The 20,000-nt window shown below is 39.7% G+C and overlaps 1 protein-coding gene, 1 long non-coding RNA gene and 1 pseudogene across 2 annotated transcripts; all 3 read left to right on the top strand.

The window, feature by feature from the left end:
- Positions 1-590: 590 nt before the first annotated feature.
- LOC115277400 lies at positions 591-968 on the top strand (annotated as a pseudogene).
- A 326-nt stretch (positions 969-1,294) lies between these two features.
- On the top strand, positions 1,295-2,893 carry LOC115278047 (L-lactate dehydrogenase A-like 6A). Its single transcript, XM_029922479.1, is given in 2 exon segments — positions 1,295-1,384; positions 1,387-2,893. Coding segments are annotated over 2 exon segments (1,152 nt in total). The 3' UTR covers positions 2,449-2,893.
- A 3,362-nt stretch (positions 2,894-6,255) lies between these two features.
- On the top strand, positions 6,256-16,947 carry LOC115278525. Its single transcript, XR_003902940.1, has 6 exons — positions 6,256-6,317; positions 7,433-7,592; positions 10,185-10,298; positions 11,781-11,898; positions 15,909-16,021; positions 16,907-16,947. It is a non-coding gene; the product is annotated as an uncharacterized LOC115278525 (long non-coding RNA).
- Positions 16,948-20,000: the final 3,053 nt, after the last annotated feature.

Here is a 20,000-nt window from a genome sequence, read left to right as displayed (position 1 = left end):
TTGCAGCACTATAGTCCTCAAAACAATTTCACTTCTGACAAATCTGGATAATAGAACACAGTTTCTCATGTTTTAAAATTTTCATGATGCATAATAAAAAAGGAACCATAAATCTGTAGAGTATAAAAGAATGACCCTACCTCTCAAGTCAGAAACAGCAACACAAAAGACTCTCCCATGATGCATGCATGTTGCCAGCACATTTCAAGAATTCTTTTTTCCAATTAGTCCATGATATTAGCTTATATCATTATAGTACTTTTTTAAATTATATTCATTGGTTAATGTACATATGTCAATCCTACTCTGCTTTGTGGCCATTATTTTATGTATCATCCATTGCATCCCTAAACCGTAAAGTTTAAAGAGTTCCTACCGATGATTAGATACAACCATAAAACCAAACTTAAGGTTCACCATCATTATGATTAACAGTTCTCATTCCCTTTTGTTAAGGAGGGGAGACCACAAGAACTGACTCAGAAACTCCTTGGGGAATTTGCATGTCCCAAAGGACTCTTTAATTCAGCATCTAGCAATGCACAATTGTTTAAGACAAGGGCATCTGGCAACAGCAGAGGCTTAAAAACATGGAGACTGCAGGTGCTGGGCCTGGGCAGCCGTCCTCTCGTCTGGAGGCTCCGTTATCTGCAGACGACAGGCTTTTCCTGGTTAAAGGTGGAGTCTTCCTTGGTACTGTTGCTACAGCAGGAATGCTAGCCGGATTGGTTACAACGTTATCATTGGCTAAAAAGAAAAGCCCTGAATGGTTCAATAAGGGAAGTGTGGCCACGGCTGCCTTACCAGAGAGCGGGTCTGCCCTGGCCCTGCGAGCCCTGGGTTGGGGCTCACTGTATGCGTGGTGTGGGGTCGGCGCGATCAGCTTCGCCGTCTGGAAAGCGTTAGGAGTACACAGCCCCGAGCAGACGTGGAAAGCACTACTCCGGAGGCCCCTGGGATGCCACTAGAGGCTGCCCACCTGCACAGCCGCAGCCGTGGGCTGCAGGGCTCGCCAACACCTCGGGCCGCGCAGCCGCAGTAGAGACTGGGAGGAGGGCCTTCCAACAGCCGTGGCTTCGCACAGCCGCAGTAGTGGGCTAGGGAAATGCCTTCCAACAGCCATGGCCTCGCGCAGCCGCAGTATCAGACTGGGGGAGTGCCTTCCTTCCAACAGCCAAGGCCTCGCGCAGCCGCAGGCGCAGGCGCCGGAGGTCGCTGGCTCGGTGCTTTGACGCTTCAGAGCGTGTCTGCCACTTTCCTCCTTTATCTCCCTCCACCCCTTGAGTGAGTAGCCATGAGATGGACTGTGGGAGTCCTGCGGGCCGGCCGGAGAGTGGAGGCTGCAAGAGTGAACTTCCTGTGCCTGAGGAGGGCGCTGTGTGTCCCCGCCAGCTGGCCGGTATCCCACTCCCTGGCGCCTGGCCCGTCACCCTCATGTCTGGGATGGCGACCACGGTCAAGAGTGAGCTTATCAAAAGTTTCACCTCAGAGCAGGCCGCCGTTCATCACAACAAGGTCTCCATTATAGGAACTGGATCAGTTGGCATGGCCTGTGCTATCAGCATCCTGTTAAAGGGCTTGACTGATGAACTTGCCCTTGTGGATGCTGATGAAGACAAACTGAAGGGTGAGACCATGGATCTGCAACATGGCAGTCTGTTCGTGAAAATGCCGACTATTGCCTCCAGCAAAGATTACCTTGTCACCGCAAACTCCAACCTCGTGGTCATCACAGCAGGTGCATGCCAGGAAAAAGGAGAAACACGCCTTGATTTAGTCCAGCGCAATATGGCCATCTTTAAGTTAATGGTTTCCAATATTATCCAATATAGCCCTCGCTGCAAACTGATTGTTGTATCCAATCCAGTAGATATATTAACTTATGTGGCCTGGAAATTGAATGAATTTCCCAAAAACCGTGTTATTGGAAGTGGTTGTAATCTGGACACTGCCCATTTCCGTTTCTCGATTGGGCAGAAGCTTGGTATTCACTCTGAAAGCTGTCATGGATGGGTTCTTGGAGAGCACGGAGACTCCAGTGTCCCTGTGTGGAGTGGCGTGAACATCGCTGGTGTCCCTCTGAAGGATTTGAACTCAGTTACAGGAACTGATAAAGATCCTGAAAAGTGGAAAAATGTCCACAGTAGTGTAATTGCCAGTGCTTATGAGATTATTAAAATGAAAGGTTATACTAATTGGGCCATTGGCCTATCTGTAGCTGATTTAACAGAAAGTATTTTGAGGGATCTTAGAAGAGTGCATCCAGTTTCCACCATAATTAAGGGTCTCTATGAGATAAACGAAGAAGTATTCCTCAGTTTGCCATGTGTCTTGGGAGAGAGTGGTATTGCAGACCTCATAAAGGTGAAGCTGAGCCCTGAAGAACAGGCTCATCTGAAGAAGAGTGCGGAAACACTGTGGGAAATTCAGAAGCAGCTTGAACTTTAAAGTTGTTGGAAACTATCTTTCAGAAGCTATTGAAGAGATAGTAGCTGTGGGGTTGTATAAGTCAAATTTTTTAATAAACTTGAAATTGCTAAGAGTTGGAAACAGAAAACAAAGTACAGTGACTGTTTAGTCCCCAGCTTTTTTATTTAGCATACAGATGTCAGGATGATTCCCCTCCCCCCCCAAATTCCTAAGTGACTGCATCAAAGGTGTTTTTGTACCACTGATGTGCCAGTACTTGCCATAAATATTTAGAGAGTTGCTATTTGGTCCAAAAGGACAAAGGATATAGGTATTTGTTGTGTTACAAAAATGATAATTTTCATTAAGTATATGTTAATTTTTTCATGCTGGCTGGTTTACACCTACTGTATTCATTTGTATACTGTTTTTAAGAAGTTGTAACTTTCTCTACAATGTAAAAATAAAGATACGTAAAGACAGAAGTACAGAAAAAAAAAGACAAGGGCATCTTAATTAGATTAAAAGCAGAAGGTCTACAATGGTTACAGTTAAACTCTTTCAGGTCCTTATTTGATTTTACCAGGTAAAGTCAACATTGAAACATGGGCATCCAGAATGACTTGAATAATGCAAAAGATTCTGGAACCGTGATAGGACTCCTGAGAACAGTAACTAGAGAACTACAAAGGGACACTGGATTCGTTATGAAACAAGAGTTCCTAAAAGTCAGATTTCTATTTATTTCAGATGAGACACCGGACTGAACTTTCCTCAATGGGGCCAAGTGTTCGGTGACTGAACTGTGTACAGATATGTGAGAGAAAAGAGCCTTCAAAGGATCATTAAGGCAGATGCCTACTTATTTCCTTTCTCCTCCTTTCCCTTCAATAGTACTATATAATTTTTTCCTGCTGAAAGGGCATATTCCCAGCCATGACAAAGCCCTCCTTTAAATCCATCCATCAATTTGAAGTGGTTTCTACTTTATAATTTCAATCCATCCTACTTCCATCTCCCTAGAGGGAAAGTACAATGGAAATGCTAAGTGCTAATAACATATATATCCTCAACTCTTTAACAGTGGCATTGTAAAGACTAATGAGTTATTGTTTGAAACCTTTGTGGCTTTTTGATGAAAGGTGGAATATACATACAGTTTTGAATGTCATATTTTGCTGTCATTGTTGGTCTTATAATTACAATAGTTGTATAGTCTGTGAGGCATACTGCCCACCAAGAGTCTCCTTCTCTCTCCTTCCTTGTTTATGCCTGAAAAGTAGGCCTGCCGTGCTCAATAGGTCTTGGTTGTGTTAATCACTTTTTACTGTGCTGACAGACACCATGGACCAAATTCTGGATTATTTAGTTTGCTGAAAGGCCAGACTCAACATTTTGGAAAACTCTCTGACTTTTATAACATTCCTCTTTCCCCTTCTGCATCCCTAAAGAGTATCTCCTCACGTGTGCTACACTTTCTATTTTGAGAGTTTGTCTAATTTGCTACATTTCTCTGGGAAGGTTTGGAAAGCCCTACTGAGTTGCAGAGGAAGGTGTATTCTGTCCCCTTATAAACGGAGGCTAGTCATCTTTACAGATCCATAACAAGGTATGCATGAGCTCAAAAACATCACTCAAGGGTAATTGTGCATACGTCTTTGTTTATGTGCAAGTCAAATCCTCTAGCTCCTCTTTGACCCTGGGTTCTGGGGGGCTGTTTTGCATTTATTGAACAATACACCTTTTCCCTGATGCCTGCCTCTCTCTTGTTATGTATGGGCTGTCTCTGTCTAAAATCCCTTATGCTGATTTTCCAGACACGTTTATTTATGTTCACTCACTAATTGAAAATCTCATATTTGAAGTTATTATTCTGATTGATGTCTGTCATTTTGATCAAGCAGTAGCTCACAGATGCTTTGTTAGTACAATTTTACAAGTGAGTTTATCATCATGCCTTTCTCTCTTGACCTTCTCTATGGCTGGTACAAAAAAATTCAGTGGTGGCTCAGAAAGAGATGTTTGGCAAGCCTCCCGAATTCAAGTTTCATTGTGTCTTTACTACTGAAAACAATTCTTCTATCTCAGACGTTGTGGACAATAACAGAGGAGAAGCACAGCAGTCTAACTCAGTGCAAGGGAACAAAAACAGGAATGGTGACCTCTCCCCTTGGTTGGAACTACGTCTTTGTGTGCGCAGGCCGAGCCCACCTTCCCACAGTCCTACACAGATAGTAGCCTGGGGTTGAAGTGGGGGGACAAGTTTAGTTGTGCTATGTAAAGCTGCATTGTGGTGCGCTCTTACAGAAAGTGCTCTGACACAGTCTGCATCCTCATTCAACAGAGGCCACCCCGTACCTTGATACCACAATGTTCAGTGGTGCGCCACAGAGTTCATGGTGTTGAATCGAATGATCGAGATATTTATAGCTAGGTCTTGTTTCCATCTTCAGTAGTTCTGGGACAAGAACAAGCCATTTTATCTCTCTGAGTCTTAGTTTTTTCCTTGGCAAAGTGAAAATTCTCATGAGCTGTTTATTTCTAGGTTAAAGATTAAATCACTTAGAACTTTATCATTCAAAAATTACAGGAAAATGGGTTGGGTTTTTTTTTTTTTAATCCCTGTTTAAACCCTTTAAAATTAAATACTACTATTATTATGTGGGATAATCTTCAAAATGGATTTTAGATTATTTTTTAAAATGAAAACACTGAAACTGTTTGTTTTTCGTGACTGGTGAAGTTCAGAGAAGTCTGAGATTCTGATTTACTTTAGATTGGAGGGCTCTGCGAGGTGTAAAGGGACTCAGAAGAAAGAGAAAGCAAACTTTCAAGCACTTTGCACATTTGCTAAGTCCTATCAACTTATTTGTTTGGTTAGAAAAAGTGTTTCCCAAAGTTATGTAGGTTGCTCTACAACCAAATACATTCACTTTCAAATAAATCTGGTTAAAGCTGCAAATGATATTCCTGCTTTGAAGATTAATAATACCCATTCACATAGTTAAGTTTGTTCTATCAAGAAGCTTATTTCAATGTATTTCAAATTTCTCAAATGTATTTGAATCACAACTTTTTATTTATCACAAAGATTCAGATCCCAAGAAACTACTACTTTCTGAAACAGTTTTAAAAACCCTGCATTAGACCATTGGCCTCCTGTGATTAGGTACTTTTGTCTATAGAATCATGAACCATTAGTGTTGGAAGGACTTTGAGCTCATTTAATCCAACCCTGCGTCTAATTGCATGGATTTTTTTTCTGTAGGAGGAATTCTTCTTAACACATGAGCACTCAGACTTTGCTTAAGTATCTTCAAGAATCCGACCTCATGAGGCCAAAAAGACTAATGGAGGAAAGCTTTAATTTTTGGAAAGTGATTCAGATTCAGTAAAAATTTTAGTTTCTGATTACTTTAAATCAATGGCTAAAATTTCCCTTAGGATTCCCTTTTCCATTCTTTTCCTTATTTTTCTTTAATTATTGAAAGTCTTTGTTTTTTTAAAGACTCTTCCAGATACTGGAGATACATCAGTGAATCAGACTGACAAAGACTCTGCGCTCACTGAACTTACATTCTTTGTGTGGAAACAGACAAATCAAGGACATTCATACGTAAGATAGCACCAAGAGGTGATACATGATGTGGAGAAAAAGCAATATGATAAATATAAAAGGGCAGATGGAGGAAGTATGGTCAGGGAGGTCCTCTCTGACCAGGAGGGAGTTGTACAGACACCTGAAGAAGGGGGGAGGAAAGCAAGTGTTGCAGTAAGAATGGAGAGCATGGTCCCAACAGCATGAATAAGCTGGATAAGATGGAGGAGTAGCAGAAAGGTGCTTAGTGAAGAAAAATGGACAAGAGAGACATGAGATTGGACCAGATGGCAGGAGTATAGATACCAGGGTAAGGCCTGTGGATTGTGTTCAAGGTGGGATGAAAGCCACTGCCTGATCTAGAACAGACCAATGGTATTACTAGCATTACGTTTTCTAAGGGATCACTCTGGCTGCCCTGTGGAGAATAGACCACAAGGGAAAAAGCAGAAGCAGGGAAATAAGAGACCATTGCAGTGGGTGAATATGGCCCAGACTCCTCATCTTTGGTGATCTACTGGCCAACCTCCAGGCCCATGTTCCTCTGTACACCCTCTTACTGTAACGCCGGTAATTTCCAGGGGACTCAGTCCTTATAAACCCATCTCCACTGCTTCTGACAGACCATCAGCTCTGTCCAGGCAAAGACCATGACTTTCTTTTCTTCCTGTCCCTAGAACCAACTGCAGTGTTGGGCACATGCATACTTCAATGAAGTCAGGCAGATTTGTCTATAAGTGTCAGACTTAAAGGCCTGCATTTGAAGACAGTTATGTTCATTTATCTAAAAAGCCATCTAGAGTTTGTCTCCCTTTTTCACATCTGTCTCTCCATTTTCACAAACCAGGTAAAGTGTACCTTCTCTTACAAGGCCATTCATAACTTTACCTGTGTTACCAAAGCATTTTCCTACTTCATTTATAGTTTATCTTATCAGTAATTACTATTCTTTTACTGGTCTTCTCTAGGGTTTGTGGTCATAGAAAAGACATCTCTGCATCACTTTATCCCCAGACCAAAGTGAATACCCCAAATAAGTAATTAAGCACTGTTTATAAGGAAAGACATTTGAGAAATTAAGCATTATGCGCAATTTCAAATTAGCATTCTTTAATAAATAATTCTCTATTTTTTGAGGGCCAAATAATACTGCAGTGTTTCACAATAACTGAAAGAACTTGTATTCTGAAAAAAAATGAGAGCACATGGTCAAACGAAGTAGATGAGAAGGCAAAAGTAGAAGGCAAAAGCAAAGGCTTCTTAGTATAACTCAGGTGTTTGGGGAGTATGAAGAGATGAAGAGAAGAAACACACTGTATAATATTTCATAAATTTGATATAACTTGGGAAAAAAGACTTCCAAATATAGACATATTGGTCTTAAAGCAATCCCCCCTTTCGTGGTTTCATTTTCCATGTTTTTAGTTACCCACCGTCACCCATGATCTGGAAGCAAATAATCCTCTTTGTGACATATCATCAGAAAGTCAATAGTAACCTAACACTAGGTCACAATGCCGACGTCATTCACCTCATTTCCTCTCATCACTGGGCATTTTTATCATCACACCTCATCACAAGAAGGGTGAGTACAGTACAATAAGATATTTTGAGAGAGAGAGACTACATTCACATTATTTTTATTGCAGTATATTATAATTGTTCCATTTTATTGTTGTTAATCTCTTACTGTGTTAATCTCTTACTTAAACTTTATCATAAGTATATATATGTGTGTGTGTGTGTATATATATATGTGAAAAAAATAGTATGTATAAAATTCAGTACTACCCACAGTTTTAGGAATCTACTGGGGATATTGGAACATACTCCCCATGGATGAAGGGAAAATAAACTTACTGGAGAATGGATATAGTTCCAGAATCAGAATTATTTGAATCAATAAGTGGAAGTGTGACAAGTGAGGCCTGAAGTAAGATTAGAGGTTACAAACGGTATTTCACATTTTGAGAACCCTAAATCAGAATTATTAAAAATCAGTAAAAACAAACAGGCAAACCTCTTAAAACATGGGTTCAAAAGTCACAGAGGATTTTCATTCAATAACTTAACTTTATGAAATTTTGGAGATTGTTTAAAAACTAGAAGTTTGGGTAGGAAATGTATTGCATAAGAAAAATTAATATGAAACAAAACACCTATCAATAATATTTATAATTGCATTTAACGAGATTCCAAATCCACTGGCTGATTAACTACAACCACTTTTTTTTTTTTTTAATTTCTCAGGGTAAGAACCGGCTGAGCTTTTAAGCTAGTCAAGGGAAAGTATATTATTTCCATCCTCTTTTTAAACACTCTATAAAGAACTCTCTCGTTCATAATAGCTTTGTTTACTGGTAGTACAGCATGTTCTAATTATCAGCCCTGCCTCACTAACCACACGGCTTATGTTCCCACACTCATCAGTTATTTTTATGCCTCCTGCAGAAATGAAGAGAACATTAATAAGAATAATACTTGGGGAATAACATTTTTGATAAAACTAGAAAAAAAGGTGTGGAATAGTACAGGAAATCGCAGCATTTCAGTTAAATTGAAATGACCCATTACCAATAGTGTACTTTCTTTTCTGTATTCATTTGTGATCTGCTATCAGTCTCTAGTCTGATTCTTTCCCTCTTTCCTCTAATAATTTATTTGGTGATTATTCAAATTGTTGTTTATTTTTCCCAGTCCCTGAGTTTGCTTCATTCTTTTCCCACTTCAATTTTGGAATTCATTCTTCTATCTTTTTTTACTTTCCACGTTTTAAAATTCTGTCTTACTTCCATTTTTTTCTTTATATTCTTCTCATTTTCTCCTTTCCCTCTCTCCTCCTATCCTCTACTTACAATAGCTTCTCTAATTATGCACAGAAAATATCTTTTTATACCCTTGATTGGCAAGAATATATATACATATATATTGATATAAGAGTTAATACATTTTTAGCATAAGAAATGGGACCAGTGGGAATGTCAAATGGACCATTAAAACATTTTAAAATCACCACATAAGCTGAGTAAGGCTTAAATAATATTTGTATGGCAAAGAGCCTAAATTAAGGAGCAAGAACTACCACGTAGTAGAAAGAGAAAATAACTATAAAAATGATTCTTGCAAAAAATAAAAATAAAAATATGTTGGCACAGAGCTGTGAGAATCTTTACAATCTGTAAAAGGTGGAGTCAATATGCTTTTTTCACACAATCTTTTTTAACATTTAAAAATACGTATGCGAGCGAATATTTTTCATGAGACTGAGGAGGCAACGGGTCTCACGTCATTAAGGACCACGTTTGCTGTGCTGTTGATTTCGCCATTCAAATAGTGGTTACTGTTGGTAGGAATCTTTTCTAGGCTAAAAACCTTAAATGGATAAGAAAACACGCACGCACACACACACACACGCACACACACACACCCGGGGAAAGATTGCTAATTAAAAGGAAAAGAAGCGTCAAGCGAGATACAGCAGATCGCGGATACACACATTTTCAGCGATGACTCAGGAGCACGTTTGGATAGATTACGTCAATGCTTCCCTCAATAGTTGAATATAATCATCCCTGTGAACTGATTGAAGTTTGAAAAAATAGCAACTAAGACTTCTTTCACATGCTTATAATCAGCTCTTGGAAATATTCCATTTTAGATAAAATGGCAGAAATATTTCAGATGAGAACATATGCATTAGTTGCATTTAGGGCTGAACTTCTCCAGAAGCCTTTTCTACCAGCCCCTAAAGGGGCAACAACTTGGCCGGAGTGAACGTCTAGCTCAGTGGTGTCTTTGTCCTCTACACCACTGTCGGGTCCAGCACCACCTGCAGCCCTGCTTCTCAAGGCTCATGGTGTCTTCAGCCTCTTTGCTCCTCCATCCCAAGTGAGCATCCCTTGAACAAAGTTATTGTGATACAAATTAAAATTTTTTAAATGAGGAGACTTTTCCTACCTCCTAGTATATCCTTAACCTAAAAGGCACCATTTTTCTTTGCTTCCTGGCAGTGTCTGTCTCAGAAGAGACCTACTATGGAGCTCAAGGAGGGGCAGTGTAGACTGACGGACTGCAGACTGACTGCAGCCCTCCAGCTTTGGTGCAAAGGGTGGGCAGGGCATAGTTTAAGCACAAATCTAAACAAAAGCAATTTTGAGTTTTGATTCACTTTCCATAGTCTCTGAGGAAAAAGGCATTATGGTGCCTCACCCCCTTTGATCTGAGAAAACAGGAAGGAATTGAGATCTTCAAAAGCCCATTAACCAGGCCACCAGCGTGACCTGGCTTCCAGGTAAGGACAACTGTATCTGCGTCTGTACCTTTGGCAGGTGACACTCTCAGACCTTCTTTCCAAACACATACTCAGCACAGTAGAACCGTGCATAATCAGGACACAGGAAGATACCATCTAGCTATACCCTTCCTTGCTAGACATCTCTCTGTCTCTCTATGGGTGCAAGAGAGGGATATGCTCAAGGTCTAGTTGGGGGGCTACTTTAAGAAATGGGGATAGGACTAAGCAGGTGTGGAAATCGAACTAAAACCAGTCTTATCACTGAGCACAAAGTAGAGTGACTGTTAATGGTATGTGATTTAGAAGGGTTCAGGGTTTCTAGTGAATCAAAACTTAAGGATGTTTGTCACAAAGAAGAACGGGGACTTGTTTCCTTGGGACAGAGGGCTACTGCAGAGATGGGAAGTGTGAAAGAGTAAGACATTGGCTCTAGCAGCTTCATCTGAGACCTTGGATCCTGTGCCTAGACCTGAGTTCCAACTCATTTAAGCCAGTGTAGAAGTACATGAGGCCATTGAAACATTATTTAGAACTGAATCTGTGGTTCTGAGTGCCAGTGGATGACAAAGACTGAGGAGGAATGCAGAAGCTGTCCAAGGGCCACCCTTATAACATGTGATATGAAAAGGACAAATGGCATACCATACCCATAGCTTCCTCCTTCCTTCTCAGAGGAAATAAAGAGTCCTTATCAAGTCCCATGCTATATTTCCTGCCCTCTCCTAAATTAAGACACTTAGAAGAAGCTTATTGTTGCCATGGTTACACAAAAGCCAGTACATCAACACAGTTGCATTCCTTTGAAAACATCCTCAACTGTGACCCATCAGACTGGTTTGCAGACAAATCTATAGCACCTTAAAGACATTTATGGAGAAGAAAATGTGTGTTCAGGCCAGTGATGGAGTATTCCTTTGCTCTGTTTTGTGTTGGCAAAGAAAACCATTTTCTGGTTGTATACACAGAAATTTAAGGTTTTTCTTGTTATGAAATCCAAGTATTTGTCAAGCAGAACGCAGCACATGCCCTTTTGGCCAGTGGTTAGACGTTGGGGAAAGTATATGCTACTTAAGCCAAATTTTCTTAGCCCTGCCCCCACCCTCCATGGTGAAGACCCTTAATGACATCATTGCCTTCTTTTCTCTATCTTCTGGCCCATCAAAATCATTTTTTGACCTGGGAAGGAAAGAATCTCTCACTCCTTGTGAATTCTAGGACAAGCAATTCTCACACTAAAAAGTCAAAGAATAATCCATTCTGGTATCTTAAATTAAAGGGCTTATCAGGAAATATTTATAGGGTTTATTTTCAAAAGGAAATAAATGCATCCTCTGTAATTTCATGTACTTTATATAAATATACAGAATAACCTTCAGTTCACTCCATCCATATGCAAAAAGAGTCATTTGTAAAAAAATTTTTTTCTCTTCCGTTAAATAGATTGCAGTTGCTTTACGTTTTTCCCCTTTCTCTCCTCAGGTCTTGCCGTCAGCTGGTACTATCAGCAATGATTAAACATAAGCAAGCATTGTGATTCATCAAGAACTGATAGACTCATCACTGATGTAAACATTCTTTAGTCTCAAGGTCAGACCAGGTAGGGAGCCAGGACAATTTCATACACAGATGTGTGAACCTGAGTTTATGTAAATCCATCTATTGTCATATCATTACCGAACCTTACACGTGCGTGCACACACACACACACACACACACACACACACACATGCTTCTAAGCCACCATTTTATGAAATACAGAGGCTTGGAAAGAAATTATTATTCAGTTAGTTATAAAAATGTTTGCATTTCTGACTTCTTAGAACTTCAAAGAAAGAGAGTCAGAAGCTAGTATTTCATCCGAGTAATTCAGCCTGCTAGCTCCCCAGCTTCCTGGAGCTCTCACATGGAAATCTCCCAGTGAGAGCACCACTGTATCATATTCTGCCTCCAAATATGCATACAAAAAGCTGAAAGCTCAGTGAGATACATAGAAAAATATTTTTTCTTAAACATTAGAGAACAGAAGAGCTCTAGCCTTGGGACCACATACTGGAAAGCTCAAACCTGTATGAACTGCATCAGGAACGCAAGTCAGTCTAAAATCCTTATATCTGACTTCCTTCGCTTTTCTGCATCTTAAACTTCCAATCTGGGAGATACAAAATTTTAGTGTACTCTTCAATAGTGAGAATTCTTTTAAAATTCTCTCCTCCCTTTATTTCTATGACTCATCGGACCCCACGGACTCACCTCTGACTTTTCCTTCTGCTCTTACTGTACTTACATTTTATATATACCCCGTGTACTCGGTTTCTACTGCTGAGCTAGGAATTTATTATGAACTTGGTTGAAAACAATAGGAATTTATTCTCTCACAGTTCTGGAGACCAGAAGTCTGAAATCAGTTTTTACAGGGGTAAATTCAAGGGATGGGCAGGGCTAGTTCTTTCCAGAGGCTCTGGGAACGAATCTATTCTTTGATTCTTCTATGTTCTAGAGGCCTCCAGCCTTCAGTTCCCTGGCCTCTGGCTGCATTGTTCCCAATCTCTGCTTTCCTAGACTCTTTCTTCTTCAGGCAAATCTCCTTCTGCCTCCCTCTTCCAAGGACTCTTGAAATTACATTTACAACCCACCAGGATAATCTCCCCTTCACAAGAGCTTAAACTTAATCCAATCAACAGGGTCCCTTTGCCACAGAAGGTGACTTTCATGGGTTCCAAGGACTTGGACACTGTTATCTTTGGGAGAGTTATTCACCACACCACACCCTGCTTTTTCAGTTCTTTTGTGTTCACCCTTTTGTAATATTGTAACAGCACTCCAACAGGGTCTTAGGGATTAACCTGCTTCAAGCCTCTGCACTTCTTGCTTGCGGACCTAAGTCCCCTGCTCTGTAGTAGAACTAACCTACTTTAAGATTTGCAGACCACTGATCTTGGAGAGCAAATGACCAAATTTTCCCAGGAGATAAGGCCTGACCACATTAAAAAACAGCTGTCCCTGATGCCGGCAAGCATGCTCAGGTTCCTGTGGACCCACAACTAACCAGCTGAGCAGGGCTTCTCCTGCTCCTGCTCATGGCTCCTATCATTTCCTGCTCCTTCCCCCGCCCCCCCCTTTTTTTAATAGTTTATTGTCAAATTGGTTTCCATACAACACCCAGTGCTCTTCCCCATAAGTGCCCTCCACCATCACCACCACCTCTTTTCCCCCCTCCCCCTTCCCCTTCAACCCTCAGTTCATTTTCAGTATTCAATAGTCTCTCAAGTTTTGCATCCCTCTCTCTCCCCAACTCTCTTTCCCTCTTCCCCTCCCCCTGGTCCTCCATTAGGTCTCTCCTGTTTTCCTGCTAGACCTATGAGTGCAAACATATGGTTTCTGTCTTTCTCTGCCTGGCTTATTTCGCTTAGCATGACACCCTCGAGGTCCATCCACTTTCCTACAAATGGCCATATGTCATTCCCTCTCATGCTCCTTCCCCTTTTAAACCTTCCAGTTTCACCAGGATAGGGAAGAGGGTCTTTGAAATGTTAATCCACCATCTTCTTAAGTTGCTGGCTTCCTGAATAAAGCAACTTTCCTTTCCCACCCTCACTTGTTTCTTGAGTATTGATTTTTCAGTGGCAAGCAGCTGAACCCAAATTCAGAACTGGCTCTCTGTCCAGTAACAATATCTTCTCTGCCCCATTGCCTTCTTTACTCAGGAATCTTGTATTCTAAATCTCCAGTGGAGGTCTTAGATTTAACATCGAAACTTGACTTTCCAAGTAGCTGTTGCTAACTTCCACTCAAATGGTATGCTCAAAGCAAACTGAAAATGCCTTAAATTGAACTCAAAGACCTTTCCTTTCTTCAGAGAGCTAAATAAATATTAATAATTTTCATTATTACCCATATTTGCACCTGCAGTAACATTGATGAAGACCTTTCCCTGCTGTCCACAACTTCCCTCACTTGTCTAGGAAGTCTTCCTTTGAAGTTTTATATGCTCTCCTTTTTGTCTCTCCCGAACCACTACAATAAACATTATAATTATTTTCTTAAACTTCCCTGCCCTCAGTGTCTCCTCCATTCCAGTTTGTCACATGTTTTGTTTCCACTACAGTCGCCTTCCAGACTACTTTGGTTAGTGTCATTCTCTTCCACAAAACACTCAATGGGCTTCCCAATGGCTTGAGTCCACTTTGTTACATCTTCATCAAGCTAAAGTTGCCTCAACTTTTTTCAGTTGCACACCATTTTCTCCCGTGTAATAATCTCCATGTGTTAGAATCAAACCTCTTCATCTCCCTTTTTGTGGATTTAGTGATGTGATTATTTTACTTTGAAATGTCTCCTCATACATGGTGCCATTTCTGATCACCAAGTCAGCCACTTTTCTTGAAGTCAAAATTATTTTATGACCAGCTCTCTTAACACCCATGTATATGAATGTCAGGTAATCGGAACATACTTATTAAATAGATTAACCAAATTTTGCAGAGAAAAAGGAAACAAATAAGGTACGATTCACAGAACCTTTACTATGTCAAAAGTTTGCAAAGTGTACCTTTTTGAAGAAGCCAAGGAGAATATTGAAAAATTCTCTCACATGATTTTTATTATTTTATTTCATTTTATTTATTTTATTTTTAAAGTTTATTTCTTTTGAGAAAGAGAGAGAGAGAAGGAATGAGAGAGAGAGTGAAAGAATCTCAAACAGGCTCCACACTATCAGCACAAAGCCCGATGCAGGGCTCTAACTCACAAAGGGAGCTGTGAGATCATGACCAGAGCCAAAATCAAGAGTTAGATGCTCAACTGACTGAGCCCCCTAGGTGCTCCTCTCACATGACTTTTTAAAATTTATTTTAATTTTCTTGTGCACCAGTTTCTCAACTTACCTTGGTCCTGCATTTTGCAAGCAGGACAGAAACTTAAAAAAAAAAATTAAAGTTCTGCCTCTCTTCTCTTTTGCACATCATTTGAGTTTGATGGATACCAAGAGACATATATCAGATCCTGAACAGGATCCCATTGAGAGTTCCCACGGCACTTCAGTCACTTAGTCATGATCTATGCTCTCAACAGTTGAAGATAATGACTTCAGGAACAATCTTTCATGGGTTTCATATTAAATGAGACGAAAGTGCAGGCACGGCATGAAAGCACCTTGTTATTTGCAGAGTACTTAGAGTAACCTTAAATATGGAGATGATCAAATTTCATGACCTTTAGTTTTAATTCTTCCATCAAATCTTCTTGTGCAATTCCTCTTTTTAATAAAGATGTGTGTGTGCATGTGTGTGTGTGTGTGTGTGTGTGTGTGTGTGTATTTCTGCCTAAACCAATCTACACACTTAATACAACATTAACACTTTAGAGTTAAATACAGAAGCCAGGAAATGACAATATAAATACACTCTTTTTTATTGTAAGTTTATCTATATTACCTTCATGACCATATACTTTTAAGAGACTGTTATTTTTAAAGTGCGCTAGGGGCACATTATAATGTTAAGAGCCTCCACCTTTGATTTTCTTTCTACTGATTTGCATATTTCCATTCATAATAAAATGCAGAGCTCATTAAGTTCTATTTTTGACAAGATGTTTTCCTTTTAACAGGAGTCACTAATAGAAAATTCTCCCATGAAAACAATGCAAAAGCTTTCTCCAGAGTGTAAAAGAGTCCCCAAAAGATGGTAGAAGAATTTGAAAAGAATAGCCCCTAAGGAGTGGTATATATGTTTTTGCCAACAAAGAACCATACATCCTAGCGGAAATCCATAAACACAAAGCAAATGAGCACATATTACATCAGATAAATTGATATCCGTAGGTCCGCTCAGAATCAACAAGAGAAAGGATTATGCTCTGTACATAAGGAAAGTCCTATTCCTCAATCCCCATTCTCAGTGAAAAGTAGCCAATGTGAACTTCCCCAGGAAAATACTGGAATGAGTAACACCCTGTGTTTGACAGACTTTCTGACTAAATCTACCTATTTTATAGAACTTACATCCTGCTTGTGTAAGTGGACCCTGCAACAGCACCCTAGCTTGTGCAGAAAGCTAAAAAAAAAAAAAAAAAAAAAGGGAGAGAACAGTAAACCTGAGTTGTCCTAAATAGTAAATATTTTTTTTAATCTTTCTGAAGTGGAAACTAGTTTAGCTGACTTCTTGACTTTTAAATAGATCCAAGCAAAGCTTTCAAAGGTCAAATATCTCATGCTTTTTCTGTAATGTGGCTCATTGTTTTCCCTCTCTATTTTGTGCTGCTATCAGAGATAACCCGATATATTTGTTTTATTACCAGTCTTCCTCTAAGTAAATTAATGATGGGAGAGCATAGGCTGTGCGTACTAGCTCATGAAGTCCCTGGGTGTTCTGAGACATTCCAATATACATTTAGTTATATATGGACCTTAATAGCGCCATTATTAATTCCCCTCAGAAGTATGCTCTTTATTTTTTTCGTACTTATTTATATCTTTTTCTCAGAATTTTCTTGTCTTTTTCACACTTTTTTTTCTTGTTTTGCTATTAAAAATGTAAGTTCTTTGAGGGAAATCATTGTATCCTGAATGCTTTTTTTCCTTTTTAATGTTTACTTATTCTTTGTAGGAGGGGAAGGGCGGAGAGAGAGAGAGGAAGAAAGAGAATCCCAAGCAGGCTCTGTCCACACAGAGCCCAGCGCACTGGGGTGAATCTCACAAACTGCAGGATCCTGACCTGAGTCAAAATCAAGAGATGGATGCTTAACTAAATGACCTGCCCAGGTGCCCCAGTAACATGCATTCCTTTTGCTATTTGGGGCTTTATTAATAAAAGGTAGAACAGGTACATCATTTGCATGCAGTGAATGTTATTGACTCACTGGCAAGCATTTCTTTCCTGAATAAAAATGTCACATTCAGAAACAGGTTTGGAAAGACGCTGAAGATGACTCCTGAAACTTGGCCAGTCGTCCAAGCGAGTAGTCGTGTCTACGGGACTGGAGGTACACAGCTAATAAACTGCCCAACTCCTGTGCGATCTAAAGATCTTCCAAAGACTGTTTCTCTTTGGGTCACCACACTTGCCAGTTTGGACTTTTGAAACCTACTAATATGGGCTGACATAACAAATTAGCAACAAGAAAAGTTCACGGAAGGACAAGTGTGAGAAAGTGTGCCAAATATATTAGCATTCGGTTTGCAACCTTGTCTCCGGCTTGTGTGAAGTTGATGGTTTGAGGTTACGCTTTCATTAAAAATTGACAACATTTTAAATGCTAATCAAAACTGCTTGTCCTTTCTACTTCTATTTATCTTGGAAGGAGAAAAAAAGAGAGAGAGAGAAAGAAAAAAAAAAGACGGCTTGCTTTGAACTGCAACAAATATTCTCTCTTCATTGCCCCCAGACCCCTTTGCCTCCTCCTGTGTAGGACAGATAAGAGCTATGCAGATTGAGTGTCAGGACCTCTGTCTGAAGTGTGAAGGCGCCACAACATTGAGTTAGAGATGTGTGTTCCGGAAAAGAGAGATGTGTGTGTGTGTGTGTGTGTGTGTGTGTGTGTGTGTGTATACACGCACACATAATGGTGGCCTCATGAGTCTTTTTAATGAATGTTAAGAAAGAACAGTGGAGTTTAGAATTAATTTTGCAGTGCGTAAAAAAGAAAAGAAATATATTTTCAGGAGAGAAGAGCTGCATGGTAGATGAGGAAAAAAATAACACTTGGAAAATTAAAAACAAAAAATCTGTTTCAAGCGTGGAGAGCAAAGCATGATCAGCAATGAGCCTTTATAATAGATCTCATTTCAGACCATTTTTAGGAAGGACTGAAGGAAGTAAAGGAAAATACTTGGCTCAAATTCCCTTTTTTCCCCCCTAGCTTTATTGAGATATAATTGACATATAACATTGTATAAGTTAAAGTGTACCATGTATTGATTTCATAAATTTGTGTATTCGCAAAATGATTACCACTATAGCATTAGTTAACACCTCCATCCCATCACATAATTAAAATTAATGTTTTTTGTGCTAAGAACGTTTAAGATCTATTATCTTAGCAACAATCAAATATATAAATCAGTATTACTAGCTATAATCGCCATGCTGTACTTACTAATTTTATAACCAGAATTATGTACTCTTTGACAAATATCTTCCTATTTCCCCCCACCCCAGTGCCTGGCAACCCTCATTCTACCCTCTGTTCCTCTGGGTTTAGCCTTTTTAAAATTCCACATATAACTGATATCAGATAGTATTTATCTCTTTCTCCGTCTGACTTATTTCACTTAGCATAATGCCCTTCATGCTCATCCAAGCTGTTGCAAATGGCAAGATTTCCTTTTTATCAGGGCTGAGTAATATTGTACATACCACATTTTCTTTATCCAGTTGCCTGTGGACTGACACGTAAGTTGTTTCTGTATCTTTGCTGTTGAGAATGATGTAACAATGAACATGGGCTTGCAGATACAGGCTGGATGTGCACACGGATGCATTTCCCAATGTTTGATATGGAATAACTTTCTTCCTACTGTTTTCTAGGTTTTCAGGAGAAAGGTAAAACACAATTCAAAGAGGAAAACTTTTCCAGGCTTAGGATATACCAAAAGATAATCTATATTTACAGCTAAAAATTACCCAGTTTCTTGATCAAATTAATTTAGAAAACTAGACATTTAATTTCTGACTAAATTAAAAACTCATTGGATCAAAGAGTTGAATTGTGCGTGTGCATCCACATGTGTCTGTGTACACATGCATACATTTATTTGTGTGTATCTGTCAATAGAGCTTAGTAACTCATAATTAAGAGGATTAAGTATGAAATAGATTTCCTCAATGCAGATCTATGGTCTAAATCTGTGTTTCTCAAATGGGGCCCTTTTTGCATTCCATTGCATTCTGAACAGTGTAACTCTCTTTGTTGGGTAGGACTGTCCTGCAAATGTCAGAAATATAATGTATGGGATTAAGTTGAGAAGGACAAGACATCAGCCTGGAGGGATTTCATTATCATCATCCCCTCCCCCTTCCCTCTCCCGGCTCTTTCTCTCCTCCTCCTCCTCCTCCTCCTCCTCCTCCTCCTTCTTCTTCTTCTTCTTCTTCCTTGTCTTCGGCTTCATCTGCTTCTGCTGCTTCTGCTTCCTGTTCTTCTTCTTGTTCTTCTTCCCCCATCCCTTCTCCTTCCTTCTTCTCTTCCTCTTTCTTCCTCATCTCCTTTGTCTTCTTTGTCCTCATCTTCATTTTGTGTATCTTCATCATCATCACATGCTACCATGAAGTTAGTGTGCTTCACCTCGTTTCATCACCCCAGTGACTCTAAAACGTAAGTACAATTATTATCTCTATGGCACAATGCAAACTGGGACTTTGAAGGTTAAGTCATCTCTCCAGTAAGGGCTGTGCTAGAATTGAAAACCAGGTATGAGTGATGATAATGGCAAAAGTTTCCAATCACTGAACGAAATCTGAACATTCCTTAGTAACCCATTACTGATCTTTATTCAGAAATGAATCTTTGTCTCTGTATCTATTTATATTTTTAATGAATAGCAGTAGTTGGGATAATGAGTTCCGAAAGTTTATCCCCCACTGTGTTAAAAAATAGTTCTTTCCATTTATCCTAAATCCTCCTTTTTCAAGCTTCAAAGGGGGCCCTTTGTTCTGGAATTTGATGAATACGTCTATCTCAATCTCCACTCTGTTCTTTTCAGTC

The sequence above is a fragment of the Suricata suricatta genome, chromosome 14 (genome assembly GCF_006229205.1).
Source record: "Suricata suricatta isolate VVHF042 chromosome 14, meerkat_22Aug2017_6uvM2_HiC, whole genome shotgun sequence".
In the NCBI taxonomy this organism is placed as follows: Eukaryota; Metazoa; Chordata; class Mammalia; order Carnivora; family Herpestidae; genus Suricata; species Suricata suricatta.
The sequence above is the reverse complement of the archived record's forward strand: the minus strand, read 5'-3'. Positions and strand labels throughout refer to the sequence as shown.